General features: G+C 36.5%; 1 protein-coding gene across 3 annotated transcripts in view; it reads left to right on the top strand.

The window, feature by feature from the left end:
- The window catches only part of LOC102693267 (E3 ubiquitin-protein ligase TRIM9), a 54863-nt gene extending 37259 nt beyond the window's left edge, over window positions 1-17604 (top strand). Inside the window, exons 6-11 of one of the 3 annotated variants that reach the window (XR_011181715.1) lie at window positions 3902-4062; window positions 6237-6375; window positions 6675-6978; window positions 8833-8995; window positions 11397-11541; window positions 13114-17604. Coding sequence is in view for 2 of the 3 variants with exons in the window: in XM_015345013.2 (XP_015200499.2) it covers window positions 3902-4062; window positions 6237-6375; window positions 6675-6978; window positions 8833-8995; window positions 11397-11447 (818 nt within the window). In the remaining variant the exon portion in view is untranslated. Of the gene's footprint in view, window positions 1-3901; window positions 4063-6236; window positions 6376-6674; window positions 6979-8832; window positions 8996-11396 lie in introns of all 3 variants that reach the window. The other 2 variants (XM_015345013.2, XM_015345020.2) reach the window with 2 other exon arrangements.
- The last annotated feature ends 707 nt before the right edge of the window (window positions 17605-18311 follow it).

Below are 18311 nucleotides of genomic sequence, written 5' to 3' on the forward strand. Positions count from 1 at the left end.
CAACAAACACAATAAAACATGTTTTTGAAATTATCTGCTACAGTATGATACAAATGGCTGATCAATCACTCAGAGATTACAAGGAGAAGAGTCAATAACTTCAGAGTTAAAATACTATAAATTACTATGAAGTGTTATGGTCTGCCTCGTTTTTTCAGTCTCATGTAATTACATTACATTCATAATCTCAGATGCAAGTAAATGTGCATTTACTTTTGGGATCTAAACTTCAAACTTGGAATAATAGTTCAACTTTGAAGAATTATAATGTGAATAAAAACATTCTATATTCAAAGTTCCATTGGCCAAACCTCCTTTTCCCCCTCAGAAGACAGAGCTGGAGTGTGTTGGTTTGTGGTCTGACTTGGCAGCTTTTTACTCTGTTCAGGGAGCTTTGCCTGGCATTGCTGGGGGCAGCTCTTACAGAAGTTAGCATTGCTGAACTTTGGACTTAAAAACAGTCTATGAACGCTTATCATTTTGAGTTTGGCCACAGGGTAGACAAGTGGGGATATAACTTATCTACAATAATTGGGGGTTCTCAAACACAAAAATAAATAATTATTTTCTGACTTAGTAAAATAATATGTGTTGCTGTTACTATGGTTATTTGCATTACCTCTCTCTTCATGTTGAGTGAAATCAAGCAAATTACTTTCATGGTACTGGACTGAGCTATTGCCATTTTCAGCTGAGGACTCTCAGTGAGGTTCTACTTTGAACATGGTGACATTGTGTTATAGTGAGATCCATATTTCATCAGAAGTTACCACTTATCCAGGAATTCAAGGTGGCATCTTTTACACTGCTGACATGTTTCAGAATTGACTTACTAAAAGCAACTTTTCTGTAGCCCAGGGCTAGAATAATTTCACGGACTGATCCCACGGTGATCAGGTGCATTCTTATTTGGCTGCCTTCTTTGTTCATTTCAAAAATTCTGTGCTACAGCACAGTTTGAGCTGATAGCCCACCCTAGTTTATTCTCAATTCTTTCAATACAATGCTAAAGCTATTCCATGTACTTATGCGCCCTTATCTGGTTGTATTTCCTAGCAGTATATGATTATAGCCTGTTGTCCCTACTTTGCATACCTAGATAGGAACTGATTTGAGTCTCCACACAAAGACTACTGCACCAGGACTGACACAGACCTGGTGCATCTGAATCACAAGTGTTAACGTAGGAAGACCGAGTGGAGTTGGTCAATATAGGAAATTCAATCACACCGAGGCCGCCTGTCTGCTGAGGCACCCCCATTCATTTTCTTACCATCCTTATAATACAATCATGTAGTATGATTCAGAGCAGTTGCAGATGGGATATTATTTTTGCAAACTTTGACCAATGTAACTTCTAGGTTCAAACTTTTTATGCAGTGTGGTTTAACTTTCTCATGACGAGTCATGCATATTAAGCAAGTATATCCTTTACATTGACTTGAAGTATGAAATTGAAAATTCTTTTAAGGACTAATGCTTCTCAGCTTGCATGGAACAGATGTCACACTCCTGTGCCAGTACTGCACTGGGTGATTGTGATAGACATATTGGCTCTGCTGAAAGCTTTTGCTGAAAGCCCTAACAATGCTTTGTAGAGCTTGCCAAGCATTCCTAATTGGTTCTCATTATAATTTATTGAATAAAGAGAACAAGTCTATGACTGACGTACTCTTCATGGGGCAAATTTATTTTTGTATTATAGTAAATTTAAATATGGATGTTGGAAACCCATTCGGTGGTCTTTTGTCTTTTTATTGTTCATAGCTGTCAATAAGAAATTTCAAGAATATTTGCCAGTGAAAAGCTCAAAGCTTCAAAACATATTGTCCATATTGTCTGGCAAAAAATGTGATTGTTCCCCCAAGGCCATAACAATCACAAATCAGTTTATTTCTTTCCATTAGCTGGCGAAATTTCTCACTACTTTACATACTGTATATCAAAGAAACCTTTTAATGATGTAACATCATGCTTTCACTTGTCGACAAAGATTTTTTGGAGAATAAATAACTTTTGAAGTAATATAATGTAACTTTAAGTGTAAGTCGTGGGAACTGTCTCAATATTAAAGACACCTTATAAAAATTAGAGATGTGCACATCAGTTGTACAGAACTTTTATTTAAGCACCATAGGATGTCATGAGCATATTACAGAAAGGTCTTCTTTTAAATTAACTTTTAATATTAAAAAAATATTGAATTGTTTGGAAATGATTAACTCTAAATATACTTTTCAGTTTAAGGAAGAAATTTATAAATGACTCACATTAACTCATTATCACAGGCTCTGTTACAACATCCAATAGGCTACTATGATACAGGTAATAAAGGATCTAATCTTACAAGTAACTAGTGATTTACTAAGCACTATATTTAGTACTGGATGGTAGGATGTGTGAATTTGATGTGTCCTAATGTCATAAGCTATCCTAAACATATGAATTCTAGAAAGAACACATAAGCTAAAAATATCATATAGCTCCAGTACAAAATATTACATTAAAAAGTAAATGTTAAAATAATGTTGCATCGTTCATTTTGTTTCCTAATGGTATATTGCCATTATGGTTCATCCAGTGTTAGCTGCAGATTGAGTGATCTATATAAACACTCCCACAGGTAGATTTCTTTAGTATTAAATGAGCTTCAGAAGAAAAAAGAATATTGATATTGGACATTGATGAATATTTTTGGCGTCTAAAGCACTAAATTCGGCAGTGCATTTGAGTGTTTCCTCTGGTTTGTTTACTCCCACAGTCCAAAAAGATACTGACAAGTTAATTGACATCTGGGAATATTGCCCCTGGGGTGAGTGTGTGCATGTCAGTGTTTGTGTCAGTCTACCCAACGATGGCATCCTGTCGAAGGTGTACCCTGCCTTGCGCCATTGCTTGCGGGATAGACTCTAGCTCCCTCGAGAGCCTGAATTGGAGGTGGGGGTTAGAAAATGGATGGATGAATAAACACTAAATCACCTCAATAGTGGGAGAGTTTAATTGGCGAAGATGATGAGCTGACTTCAAGTTTTCAATGTCAAAACTGCTGAAATCAAGACAGACATGTAAAACATGTAATATGCGGATCAAGAGATCATTGCCTATTTTCCAGGCAATGTTTACTCCTCAGGTGAACTCTCCTGCAGTAGAATCACACAAGTTTTTGTGTAGACCACAGGTTCCACACTGTCCAGATCCCCTGATGTTTGTGGAAGAGGATATAATTGTTAATCAAAAGTTGTTTTATTGCTATAAATTGATATTTTTATTGTAATTGAATTTTTTTTTGTAAATAATGTATATAAAGTATATGTATGATTATTTAGTGAATTATTTCGGATTTTTTCTTTACTTATCAAAGTGATTTGAATCTAGCCAGTACCTATCTTGCTTTGTGTACACACAGAGGATACATTATCTGATAACGTTACACAAGCCAAGGCAAACGTATGTTACTCCCTGTTTGAAATTACGATTCAGAACCATCTGTTATGTGGAAATTAAAGTTTCAGCTTATGGTTATTTAAAATGGATTTGGGGCTTAAAACAGGGATCATTAAAAAGAGATTAAACCATATTCAAACTGGTGATTAATGGGAAAATTCCAGAACATCGAAGAAGGACTTTGAACATGTCAGTGATGAGGCATCGTCCACAAACCTTGTCTCAATTACGTGTCGTGAGAAGGCTGCAAAACAGTTTGTTTTTCCCTCTCTAACAGTAATGTTACCCGTAGAATTAGTGTATGATGGAAGATGTCCAAAAACAATCTAGTTAATTTTGTGAAAATGAGCAGGTATTTCATTCTGAAATTACATGATCTGTTTGTATGTGTTAGATATGAATATGAAGGAGCAGCACATGAAGATGATGATTCACTGTGGGTGTTTGTGATTTTCAGCAGACTCGTTCACGGTGCCCCCTGCGCCAGAGCTGCAGCTGGAGAAGTGCTGCACCCGCAACAACAGTGCCACCTTGGCCTGGAGGATCTTGAGCTTCACTCACTGCCCTATTGAGGGCTATGTGCTGGAGCTGGACGATGGCAGTGGTGGTCAATACCGGGTAAGAGCCTCTTTAACATGCTTTTGGAAGAAGCAATGAGAGGTCATTTCCTTGTAAGCCTTCTACTGTATATAGGCCCTGTTTTTGAGTTACTCAAATACATTTTGGTGGTATAAATCTGAAATGGAAGCTTTAGCGTGCCAGTTTTTCTGAGGTGTGAAGGAAAATCCATGGAGTTGAAAATAAAAAGGTGATTATCCCACAGCCAAAAAATTATGTTTTCTTTCTTCTCTTTACAGCATGGAATAAACCTATTACTCGTTCTTTTGCAGCCCATGCATGCTGATGCAGCAACCCACCTGAACATCTTATTTTACTGCTTGAAAGTAAATTAAAAGTATCTAAACTGACAGATTCAAAGTACTTCCCCCTAAATGTTACCCCACTAAATGAGACAAAATTATAAACCCACTGGTCAAAAAATTTCTGGTCTTCAAACTCTTCTTTGTTCTGCTCAGTAAAACCTCGTCAGCAAGTACTGAGATTATAATTTTCTTATTATTGTGTGGTTAAAATTTCGGAGTTAATCAAAGTCTAAACCAAGATATTGTTCAAATAATAAATTGTTATCTTCGTACATATTTTTGTAATCTGAAGTTGTTTAGTTTAATAGTTTTTAAATTTTTAATTGTTTACTTGTTTTAATAGTGTCCTATTAATTTTTGGACTTAATTGGTTGATGTAATTGAGCTAGCTCTCAGCAGGAACCATGGATAGAAACGTTTTTCTTCCCATTTGTGCTACCAATTGCTAAAGTAATTAGGTAATAATTTTACCTACTGTAGGTGGTCAAAATGAACATTTGTCATCCCAATCATTTAACATCTAGTGGTTTCCTTTTATACAGATTGTTAGCAGAAGTATAACATTATTTTGTGTAATTTCTCATGCATATGTTGTCAATGTTTTTTGAAATTATATAATAAAGTGAAACATTTTATTTTTTTCAGAAAGAGCAAGTTTATTTTTGCTACAACTTTCTGTTGTTAACTTTAGTATCACTCTAACCACATACTGTACAGTATACTGTAAGAAAACACAATCTAATTATTTTTATGCACCACTGTATTATTTCAAAACAGGGGTTTGTGTGTATAATTGAATAAAGAGAGGTACTGTATATCATTAACCACATAACTATTTGCAAAAAACTGTACATATTGTCCCTTACATAAAAATGCAGAGTAGAGTTCTTCAGAGCTGAGATTGACTGAATGTAGTCTGTTCTTATTCTGTTAAAGGAGCAATTCTCTGCTAATCCTTCTCCTCATGTTTTCCAGCTTTTGCTTTGTCTCATCCATCATGAAAGATGAATTATGATTAATCTGCAAATAGTTTATTCTTGTTTAAAATGTAGTACAATTGCCTAGCCATGCTTACAGTTTCCAGGACATGATAAAAACTCATGACAGATGTAGAAACTATCCCAAGGCTGCCCACTGATTTCATGTCAAATGTTGGTATACTTTGATATGAAATTTAAACATTTTGATACATGGGGTCCACGTTATTGTAAAAATGTACAAATGTAGCGTAAAAATTCTCTGTACTTGAGTAAGTTATTTTTGTCTTGTATCTTGTGTATTTTTTAAGTTAAGTTTGTTCAAAATGTCCCTTAATGTTTAACACAATGTTAAATGATTGATTAATCAAGATAAAAATAAAAATGGTTTATGTATACAGTACATGTCCAGAAATGTGGTTGTACTATGGTCGTTGTTGTTATGATTAACTACAAGTGAAACACTTAGTCTAACTAAAGGTCACTATCCTGGCTCTTTCAATTATTTTTATGGGAAAAGCCAACCTGCTTTAAGATTCAGGGGTAAAGGTTATGCTCCTACAGTATGCTTCCTAAACCTCCATTGCTCTCTTATGGGCAAGAATTCCCTTTTATACACCACTTCACTTGAGGTCACGACTTTCTGGTCCCAAACCCCTACAAATACAAACAGATCCCCTGTGTCACCTAGCACATAACTGTATATTACCCATTTGAATTTTCTGGTAATAATTGTTAGTCCAAAGGAATAGTTTATGGCTTATAAACTATTATAGTTTATAGTACTGTAGGTAACAAACATTTATTGTTTGAAGACTCTCGGTGTAGTTTTTCTCACTGAAATTTAGCAGTCATGTTTGAGAAGCTGCTCTCTCCTGCCTGTTTAACCCAGGAAGTGTATGTGGGGAAGGAGACTGTCTGCACAGTGGATGGCCTTCACTTCAACAGCTCTTACAACGCACGAGTCAAGGCTTATAACTCCTCAGGCGTCGGACCCTACAGCAAAACAGTCATTCTGAAGACGTCTGATGGTGAGAAAGCTTTCTCGGAGAGATTTAGCATTTATGCGTTCTTGCTCTAGAGACAAGAAAGTTAATTAGATTTAGACATCATGACTTTATCATATGGTAAAGAGACTATTCTAATTTCAAAGAACACCACATTGATTCATCTTAAGTTTTCCATGAAAATGTTTTTCTTTATCCATGTAGATTCACTGCTCCACATTCAAATACACACTCTCCCAAAGGCCTAATAATGTCAAACGTAACCTGTATTCTTTTTGATACTATACACAGTCTGCCAGCTATCTCCTGTGTCTCTCTTTCAGTGGCGTGGTTTAGCTTTGATCCCAGCTCGGCTCATCGAGACATTGTTTTGTCCAATGAGAACCAGACCGTGACCTGCAGTAGCTACGATGACAGGGTGGTCCTGGGTACTGCGGCCTTCTCTAAAGGAGTGCACTACTGGGAGCTCATAGTGGATCGCTATGACAACCACCCAGACCCTGCCTTCGGGATAGCCAGGATCAACACAATGAAGGACATGATGCTGGGGAAGGATGACAAAGCCTGGGCCATGTATGTGGACAACAACCGCAGCTGGTTCATGCACAACAACTCCCATACAAACAGGTACTGTAGGCCTGAGGTATGTCGTGTTTGCCTGTAAAAATGTATTACCCCCAACCTCTACCCAAAATGTTATTATTGCTGTTAGTGTATATGGAATTGTTCTGTTGTTGTTTTTTTTCCACTGCCTAGGTAAAGTCAGTCAACAGCCAGCTTACAACTGAACTTTGTAATTTTAAAATATGAGACTACAGACATACTGTATGAGAATAAAGACATCTAAGAGGCAGCCTAGTTGGAAATAAAATTAAAAACAAATACTTATTTCAGTTAATTATTTCAGTCAACTAATGTTAGCAATCTCTTACTTTATTAAAAATACTTACATGCTCCTGTTATTTATTCAAGGTGCTATTAATTAACATGTTATTGGTGTTTTTTACACAAGCAGTGAACCCTAAGAACAGCTTTACATTTAATTAATTTTGGTCTAATTGTGATATCAATCTCATCAATATATTATTGGTGTATTATCCATGTAAAACAGTGTTAATTTGATTAGGTGTTTTTATAGTGATTTGGTCAAACAACCAAAGAGTAGCAAAGAATAATGCATTGAATTTACATGGTACGTTTCATGCCGAAGGAGCTGAGTTGTACTGTAGTAAGAGGAACCACTTCACCGCTGAAGTACAGCGCACAACAGTCCCAGTGAATAACTGACTTCACTTTAATTAAAGGTGGCTGGACTGTGTAAGCAGTGTCTGTGTTCCCTGTGTCCTTACTAGGGCATTTGAAATTCTGAGTAAGAGGGAAGAGTGCCACCTACTGGTCCACCAGCACCACTTAAATAGCAGGCTACTTCTTCTCAGAGGTCTCCCATACTAGTACGCACCTGCCCCCCACCATACTTAACTTCTGAGATCTGATAAAATAAGGCCACAAGGTGGTAATATTGCAGTCAGTAAAACAGGAAATAAGCAGTGATATTTTTTGCACTGCATAGACAATAAAATAAATTTAGTTAGATTTTTGAATATCATTTGGAAAAAAACGGAATGATCTAAAGTTATTTTTGTTGTACAATTTTATATTTCAGCTCATATAAAAGTGTGAGAATGAACTCTAGCCTGTGCACCAAATTTATTGATTTTAAAATTAAATACTTTATTATTAATTTTGCTTCATTTCATTCAATTACTTATCATTGCTGCATTTAGTGTTTCTGTGTTTAAGTTTTAATATTTGCATTCACTGTGAGTATCATTTTGGATTTTTATCTGCAATGATTTTTTCATTTCACTCATTAAAGTGTCGGGTGTAGAAATTGCAGGTAATAAACATAGAAATACACATTTTTTGTGTTCTGATTTTCATATAGAGTTGTGTATGTTGTCCATTTTCTAACCACTTCATCCAAGCAAGCAATGAGTGGAAGGCAGGGTACACCCTAGATGGGACACCAGTCCATCGCAGGGCAAACACAGACAAGCACATAGTTCTCCCAGAATCCCAATAACCTACCAGTATGTCTTTGGACAGGGGGAGGAAACTACAGCACCTGGAGGAGATCCACATGAACATGGGGAGAACATACAGTACCACACCTAGTCTGGAATTGAACCCAGGGCCCTGGTTCTGCTAACCATTGCCCCACAGTGCCACCCCATGTTTAGGATTCATTCACTAAAGTAACATCAAATGGCTTATGAATTTTCTAATAAAAAAAGTCTACATAAAGAAGCAGAATTCTAATTGCTTTATACACACAAAGCCTAAGACTCAACTCTTTTTAAGCAGTTACAGTATCCTCAGTGTTGATGAACCCTTACAGCAAGGCTTGTGTGGTAACTGATAATCTTTGAACAATATCACGGAAATACCAAGCTTCATGTGATTCTGATTTCCATTCTCCAGGGCAGAAGGAGGCATTGCGAAAGGATCCTCAGTGGGCATCCTGCTGGACCTGAACAAGCACACCTTGACGTTCTTCATAAACAAGGAGCAGCACGGGCCGGTAGCTTTTGAAAACCTGGATGGCGTGTTCATGCCAGCAGTGAGCCTCAACAGAAATGTGCAGGTGTGTCCACCAGGAAGCAGGGGAATTATGGGTAAAGCTTGGGTTAGGATTTGAATCCGTGCTGTTCAGATCTTTTGGAGGAAAATGACTCACTTTGTCAAATGTCAAAATCATCATTTATTCTTTACTTTTAATTCCCCCCCCCCCCAATTTGTGTTTTTTTTGTAAACGTTGTGTGTACAGTATATTAGCATCCATGGCTCATTTATTCTCTTTGGTGCTCACAGTGGACTAACCACTGATAAGCTACAGTATGTGATATCACATGAAAAATGAACCATTGCGGTGTCATTGGTAGATAGTTTAAGTTTTCTAAATGATCCCTGGTCATTAACCGAGTAGATTCAGTTAATTGGATATAGTTTACAAAGGTTTTGGAATGTTTTATTGATTAGCCTCTCTGCTTCATGACCAGTGAATTGTTACGTTATACTGGTTACAGTGTGTAACACTGTATGGTTTCCTATTATTTTCTTACCCTGTATATAGGCAAGTTAGTACATATATACAACTGCCCTCTAGATTTATCCATATCCTGATTAAAAGTAGACATTATACATTGGAATGCTTTACTGAGCAGATAATGTGTCTTGCTTTAAACATTCTAAAAATGTAATAATAGCTTTGCACAGACCAAACATTTGCCAGAAATGTGTTCAAATCCAGAAAACATGAGAGTCTCATTTATGCACAGCCATGTAGTTAGCCTTTTGTAAATATTTTTCTGTGTTGGACGCCTCCTGTAACATGGAGTGAGATTTTGGCACTAATGATTGGGGAATCTTAGACCATTCTGCTTAGGTCTTCCAGACCCCTTGATTTCCATTTGTGAACTGACATTGTGAGTTTAAACCACAGATGTTCAACGGGATTGAGGTTTGGAGATTGAGATATCCAGTTTTTATTGTGTGTTCAGTAAATCTTTCAATTGTTGATTTGGATGTATGCTTTGGATCATTATCATGCTGGAATCTCTATTTTTCACCAAGCTGTTGTCATTCCCCCTGTCTTAAAAAGGGCTCTAGGAACCATAGATGCAAAAAAATCATTAAATATAATAGACCCTGCACAGAGGGCATAAGTGTGTCACCACATGAGCCTTACCTTTTTTGCATCTAACAAAATAGTTGAGCACATCTAAAAAGTTCCTTTTTTGTTTCATGTAACCTTCAGACATGGTTCTATCTGACATTCAGATGGCAATTTGGAAGGTCGAGTCAGTTATTTTTGTGGTTCACTTTCAGTATAGGATTCTTCCTCAAAACCCACCAAAAAAGCTTATAGTCCATGGGGTACACTTGTGTGCTCTTCCTTACATGTTTATCACTATTGAAATTCTCAATAATGGATGCTACAGTGGAAAGTGGTAGATTACACTTTTGTGGATTTTTATAGCCATTGTAGAGCTAAATGACAATTTCCCTGCTTTAGATAACTCAATGGCCTTGAACATGATGCATGCTAGTGCTGAATGTTTTTCATGTGTTACCTTCCATAATACCAAAGGGAAATGGGAAACCTGTGAACTCTCAAGGCTTCTCTGCACTTCTGGAACCTTCCACTGCTTTTCCAAAGAGAAAAATGTTATTGTAGATTTATCTTTTTGTTGGAGTTTGTTTAAATAAATATTTAGTAGTGTGAATCAATGTAACCCATGTTTTCTGGTATTCAATGTATTAGGACACATGTGACTTTGCTCTGTGCAATGGCACTAAGATGAAAGCATACAGTAACATTTTATTTTTTTAAGTTCGACTCATTATCCAATCTGTGATGCATTCTGCTATAAAATGTTTTTTGTGTTTTATTAGAGGCATTAGTAAACCTGGAGGACTGTGTATGTGTATGTGTAAATTTCATTGTAAATATTAATGAACAGCAAGGTGGAACAGTGGCTAACATTGCTTCTGACTTCAAGTTCTGGACCTGGGGTATTATCTGTATGGAGTTTGTATGTTCTCCCCATGTTCACATGAGTTTCCTCTGGGTGCTCCAGTCTCCTCCCACATTTCAAACTGGTAGGTTAACTGGCATTCAAGTGAAACTAGCCCTGGTGTGAGTGTGTGTCTGTCTGCCCTGCGATGCACTGGCATCCCATCCAGGGTATATACCGTCTTGTGCCCATTGCTTGCTGAGATAGAGTCCGACTCTGGCTCCATTTCTACCCTGACGTGGATGAACAGGATAGAAAATGGATTGTTAATCATTAATTCATTATTACTAGAACTATCTTCTGTAACACTGAATACCGTAAAGAAAATATTTAGATTTTTTTTTGCTAAAATTGCTAACCTGTTTCAGTGTAAATTGTATGTTGTATTAATGTCTGGTAATGTTTACACTTACATTTATAATGTATGCTGTCACTCACTGACTGCTTTAATTCTTGTTTCTTTCCCAGGTGACACTTCAAACTGGTCTGGAAGTGCCAAAGAATTTGAAGCAGATGTAGGTTCATTCACTACTCTTAGTCTGTTGATATCTGCATCCTCTGTGGGCCAGGCACCATGGGATGTGACAAGGACCCCATTGCTATGCCATTTAGGGTAATTCAGAATGACTTGTTTTTGAAATGTGCTGTAAGCAGGGAGTTACTAATACCAGATGCCAGCTAAACTGTGTTTTGACACTATTACAGCACTATTACAGTGTATGAGTACACAGTGTGGAGACCAAAACAATAACAATACAAACATCAGTTTAGTACTGTAAGTAGCCAGTGGAGCTGATTTTGGTGGAGTCTCATATTTGAGTATGAGGGAATGTAGTTAAATATGCATACTGTCTTGAGCTGATAAATAAATCAGTTGATAAGAATGCAACAAATAATCTCTATTGTGTAATTGCCTATTACACATTACATATTTCATGTTGTTTATAGGACTACTGCAATTCACCTAATGTGAGGAACCCTTCTGTGAAGATCTGTTCTGAAGTGTATTCACTGATGAACAGGCAAACATGTGCATTGTTAAAGAGAGTTCTTTCAGGTTTTTTTTGTTTAAATCAAGATGTCAATGTTTTAGCCACACCTTTTTACTGAGTTTTTAACATGTTCAGGACAACAACCAAGATCTCCTTCACTTCTGCTTTTAACATCTAATCCTCCATGATATCACGTCTTGAAAAGTTATAAATACCACAGTAAACTCTCTTCCTTGAATCCATCATTCCACACAGGGGTTCTAACTTCCTCATCCTACGGCCAGGGCATTCAGCCTCAGCCAAAGCTTCTCATTGCTGTCTAAACTCCTAAAAGAATTTTCTTATAAGGTGATGTTTTTCCTTGTGAATTCTACATCATAAAAACAGATGAACCAACAAGTAGAGTTTACTGTGATCAGAGATGTGATTGAGTAAAAAAACAGCAGGTTGAAGATACTGTACCCAACTCAAGCCACAGGCTCCCCACCACATTGGTGGTAGTGGAGGGGAGTCCCCATTACCTGTAAAGTACTGTACTTTGAGTGGAGTGTCCAGAAAAGCACTGTGTAAGAGTAAGGAATTGTAATTATTAACTCTCAACAAATTGAGACCTGCTATTAAGGGATTCGGATTCCTAACCAGCTATACTAGGCAGCTAAATCTGTTATGTTTGGATATATGGCTCAACCCACTCACCAAGTGAAAACCTTCACTGTTTTAACCATTTAGGAGCTCAGCAGTAAGTATTTTTAATCACATCCCCACTTGAGTGAGGCCCCTCCCACCTCATTTCCTCCACTGAATGGCTCCTGCAGTTTCTATCCTTTGCCTGCAGGCTGAGCTGCAGTGTTATTAAAATGTGGTCAAGAAGTATCTGGTACCAGTTCATCCCTAATTATCTGTTAAGATTTTGTCTCTTAAAGGACAATTATAGAAGAAAGCATTAATGATACAAAACAGAGGTATTTTACAGCTCAGATGTTCTCCATATTCTCAGGTTCTTCATTGTAAGCCTTTTGTCTTACTAGCCTTTGGAAGATAAAACATTATAAAACCGAAAACCTTGTGAATTCTGTCAGAAGTGCATTAAAGCTCCCCTTTGGGAGACCTTCTGAAATTGTTCATTCTGCGGGCCAGTATTTGGGATAGGATTCAGGATCCTGCTATAATAACCTAAACCTTTGTTCACACAGAGACTGTAGGAACATGATGTTGATGGAAGCTATGAGCACCTCTAACAAAACTGCTTGTGAATGCAAATGGATGTCTTTGATTGCAGTTTTATTTTAACATACGTACATTTCCACCATTAATACGTGGGCCTCTGTTATATAAGCCCACGTACCTAAGAAAAAAAGACACTGACTTTGCTACTGTAGTTGTGAAGTTTCATTTCATTTTTTGAAAGAGGGCAATGGCCGTATGCTCACTTATAATGAAGTGATTAAAAGTCAGTTTGCATGTAGCACAGCTGTAAATAATGACAAGAACTGAGTAGAGACTAATGCGAAGTTTCCCAAGCATGAAATTTAAATGGAACCTGTTTATTTGAAGACTGTGTAGTGTATATATGACATTAGTGTCTCCCTTAATCAGTGTTATTTAGAGATGTTTAGTACCCACTGAGTACTATTTACAGTTTTATAGCAAGACTTCTTTGGAACCTTGGGTGTTTCACAAAATAGAATACTGTACTCCTAGAAACAAAGAAATGTAAATTCTTGTAAGCACCTAGGTCCTTGTAATATTCTGTCATGCAGCTAGAGAAACAATATCCACCGTCAAGCAAGAAAACCTGTAATTTGCTTAGCTGTAGATGTAAAATGCAAAAGGTTACAGCACACACCAACTATGAGTCTTGACTTTAATACAGGTTAATGAACACCCTGTTGCTGGCAGCTGCCTTTTAGTTGGGACATTTGTACTTAAATATGAGTTGAAAAAACAAGAACTATTCCCTGTCCTATTCGAGTACAGCCCAGTCCAGTTGGTCATTCCTGTGAGAATCTACAGATGTCAACACTGTTGTTGTTTTTATACTTTTCCAAGTAATATCCCATAACACAAAACACCAAGAATTTCTTTTTTTTTTAGTTTGGAAAATGGCAAAATTGTTTGGTTTTTAATCGAATGAAACTCAATTATCAACTTCTAAATAACCGAAATACCATAGTACAGCTGTCGTAACACTACTGTATACTTTTCCACACTATTCATTATTATGAAGCTATTACCCTTGTGGTATTACTGAAATGTTTACTATAGTGTGTATATTTCCTGTAAGGTCATTGTAAATCTTTTCAGTTCTTACTACACTGTTTCAATGAGCATTGTGTGGAATTATGAAGGTATTCTGTTATTCGGAGATGCATGTTTCTAGTGGTTTGGTAAATGGCAGAATGTGTATAGCATGAATAGCTGAGGGAGTCATGAAAGTGGATATACTGTATAATTGTAATTGGGATCTCTCCAATCTGGGATGTTTCCCATGTACAGCCTACAGCTATGCTATAATACATGTTAAGTGATGTGTTTGAAGATGCTCCTCCAGTTTTTGACTGGAACTGTCCCTTGCTGTTCTATCATGGCAACAAACCATTAAGACAAAATCAATTTGTACAGGCACTTTTTTGCTGATGGGTTGGAGATTTAAATCACTGAGATTTATATAGGAATCCATTTGTAGCCTATTTGCAGTGTTCTCCTGTATCATTCAAAAATCAAAATCAAAAACATCTGTCAGAAATATGCCTAAAAATTACCTGAAACCCTCTTAAGTAACCTTTTCAAGTGTGTGTGATGTAAGAAACACTTACACATTACATGCAGTATAATATTTTCTGAGTCATATCACAGAGGACTTTGATACGTAGGTAAAGAATGTAGTGTTTGGAAAATCCACAGATAGAAGAGTTCCTCACAGCTGCCAAACAGGAACTTTGGAGCTTTTGACAAGTCATTGGGACTTGCAAGTTAAAAATATAATTCTACTCTTTCACTAGCAATCTGATGACTACACAGATGCAAAATATCCAGGAGTTACAGAATTCTCTTTATTCCTTATTGACTGGAAATTAAATGTTTAATTCACTAGCATTTCTAGATAAAAAATGCCTTGACATGCTGATATATTTTAATTTAAAAAAACAGGTAACATACAGTTCTAAAAGGGAACAGCCATTGTACATTAAAACACTGAAATACTAATGTAAGATGAAGTCTATAGAAGTAATAAACAGTTTTTGAAATGGCAATATGGATAAAACTCTTCTCACAGTAAATAAAGTGAAGAGGAAAGTGCAAACTGAATTCTTTTCAATAGAAGGTAAAACATCTTTGTTTTATGCTTGAGATATATTCGTTAAACTTTAATCTTCACTTTTAATTCCTTTTACTTTTAACTTATTTGTTCACTTCAGCATTGTTCCATTATAGCACACAAAACGAATCACTTTTAAAATTCCAACAGTGAATAACACTGTCACTTAATATTTTAAATATGTTTGTACCATATTGATTTTTTAATGTAATAAATGTTGCATGTTTTATAATTCATGATAGGATTCCCTGTTGTTTGTTCAGTTTTAATATTACTAAATATTACTTTAAATGTTCAGTTTAACAGTTTATCTTAAGTACTAAATAGTCCTGGATTGTGCAGCATTAATTGGCTGCCCTCATTCTCCTAGTACCTCCTAGCCCTACTAAAAAGCTCTTTGAAATGCTTTTTTTAAAGACGCTATATAAAATAAAGTTTATTATTATCTCCTTCTAATCAAATGTACTGTTCGTTGCAGGTTATTAAAAAAACTATTCTGCTACTCTGATTTGATAACGGTGTACAAGGGGAAAAAAAAGAAATTGCCCTGAATAAATACACAATAAGTACCCTAGCTACAAAATCTCTTGCTAGAATCTACTTCCTGCTGATTCCCCAAGCATGGTACAGAATTACCAGAATTAAAAGAAGAGGGAGTGATCGATACTATGTACCCCAGTAGTCTACAGATATTGTTGGATAAACACCTGATGTTTTTCCTTCTGTGTGGAAGTGTAAAGAGCTGTAGATGTGTTTATTTACCTGTCTTTCTACAGCTCCAAAAAAGTGTCTGCTAGATAGAAAACTATGTAGCTTCTACAATTAAGCATTTCATATCAAGATAAAGATAAATCTTTTTTTCTATCCTTACAAGGATGCTTTATTACCCATCACTGGTACTTTCCAGGTAGTGAAACAAAAAACATAATGCAAATAAAATAAGTCTTTAAATAATAATTAAATAATTTTTAAAGTGTGAATCATGATAATGCAGTTTGCAGGTATTCAGGTAAACACTGCAATTAAAACAGATGGTTTATTATTGTGGTGGATCCCATTTCCACACTTGATCAAATCACAATTCAAACAAGACTTTCATCCACAGAGTCTGCTTTCATTCATGTAGCGATTCCTGGAATATCCCTGTCAACTGCTGGAGCATGCACTGTGACAACGGACAGCTTTGTAGAGCCAGTTCAGGCATATAATTTGACCTTTTGCTCTAAAGTGCTTAGGCATACCCAGAGGAGCTGTAAGAACTGCAAAACATGACTAATTTTGCAATAAATGGGTCAGATTGCATTATGTTAATATTTGTAATCTAAATGAACAAACACATTCTAGAACATTTATCTGTCCATTCCCCTAGATTTAAAAAAAAAGGCAGTCCAAAACCAATGTTAAATGGGAGGTCAAAGATTACCGCCTATAAAGCATAGTATAACAGTTAAGGTGGGCAGCTGCGTCAGCATGCGTAGCCCGCAAAGGAATAAGTAATAGGTTTATTCCATGCTGAAAAGGCTATGGAGTCTTCTTCAGGTGTAAGGTGTGTGCTCACTGGCTCCATGGCTGAAATGTTGTTTTCTTGCTTCTCTTTTCAGCATGGAATAAACCTATTGTTCCATAGTATAACAGTGCATTTCTATGTATAAAGTGAACAAAACTATCCATTTTCATAGGAATTTTAATATTAAAGAGACAGAACCCTAATTTTTTTCTCTCAGCGCCATGTGGTGACATATTCAGCCTGCTTCGAATGTGAAGTTACAAAAATGGTGATACCTCAACCAGTCCAGTAAATACAAAAAAAAAAACGACACAGCCTCAGTGACTGCTGTCGCGAACAGACAGCATTGTTATTTATGTATTAATGTAAGAATTTATTTGTATTTATTTTTAACCTCAGTACAAGGGAGTTTGTGTTTTGCAGTGATCCCAGCATGGATTCATCTTCCCAGTTGCCTTTGGGAAGAAACGCCATGGTGTTTCTGGGAATAGTCTTGTCGTGGATGTGAAGTGACAGTAGCACACTGACATCAATCGCCCTGGGGCCGTTGGGCACACTCTCTTGTCAGGCTTTCCTTCAGACAGCAGTGCCTTGAAGGTTTACAAGGCCCCGGGGATCAGCAGGACTTGTCCTCCAGGACAGGTCATGTTCGCGCATTCACTTAAGCCATGCTTTTTTTCTAAAAGCAAGCTGTTCTTTTTTCCGCAAATGTAACTGTTTTGTACTTAATGTCTTTTTAGTGGTTTGTAATATGAAATGCATTGTAATGACATTGTTTTCATACTAAATAAGGTGACAAAATTAGGTGAAAACATTTTTTTTTTCCTTTTTAAAATCAATAAACTGTGATGATATATACACATTTTCTTTTGTGTTTCATTTGGGGTTTGATCCTGATGAACTTAGTATTTTGTTTATTGAAAAAACAGTGGCAATGTATCTTACATTTTATACTGTACATAATGATTAATTTTATTTCATCCTCCAACAGTACTCATTGCCATTGCATTTTTGTGGATATTGTTTATTGAATACATTTGGTTTAAAGTTGTAAATATGCAAATTATTAGCTATGCTAGAATAACAGAGTTGGCACAAGTATGATTTTTACTAGCAAAACCAAACCCCAGGCATATTGTTTTGTGCCACTATTTTAACAGAGACTCAGATTAAAGGGACATTTTTATATTTTGCTGTTACTTGTAAAAACAAATAAGACTGATTACTCTGAGGAACTAAGGAAGTTAACTGTTAAGGAAGTTAATTCAGTTCAGTTATTACACAACACAATTTCACAAACTGACCACAAAGTGGGACTGTTTTGCCAAGTCCAGCTTGATACAATGTTTATGACAGTTTCAAGCAGTTTTAACCCAGTGTATTGTGGCGATATCATTTACAGGACCCTCTCCATCCTTAAAGGGCTGCAGTGGGCAACAGCCTGAGCAGGCAGGCACAGGGTAATGGTGTGACCACAGCCTGGATACAAAGTCGGTACACATGTAGGGGGGTAGTTTAATGAAGCCAATCAATCTGAAAAGCATGTCCTTGGCTGTGGGTGAGAA

This window comes from Lepisosteus oculatus, chromosome 2, assembly GCF_040954835.1.
Source record: "Lepisosteus oculatus isolate fLepOcu1 chromosome 2, fLepOcu1.hap2, whole genome shotgun sequence".
NCBI lineage: Eukaryota > Metazoa > Chordata > Actinopteri > Semionotiformes > Lepisosteidae > Lepisosteus > Lepisosteus oculatus.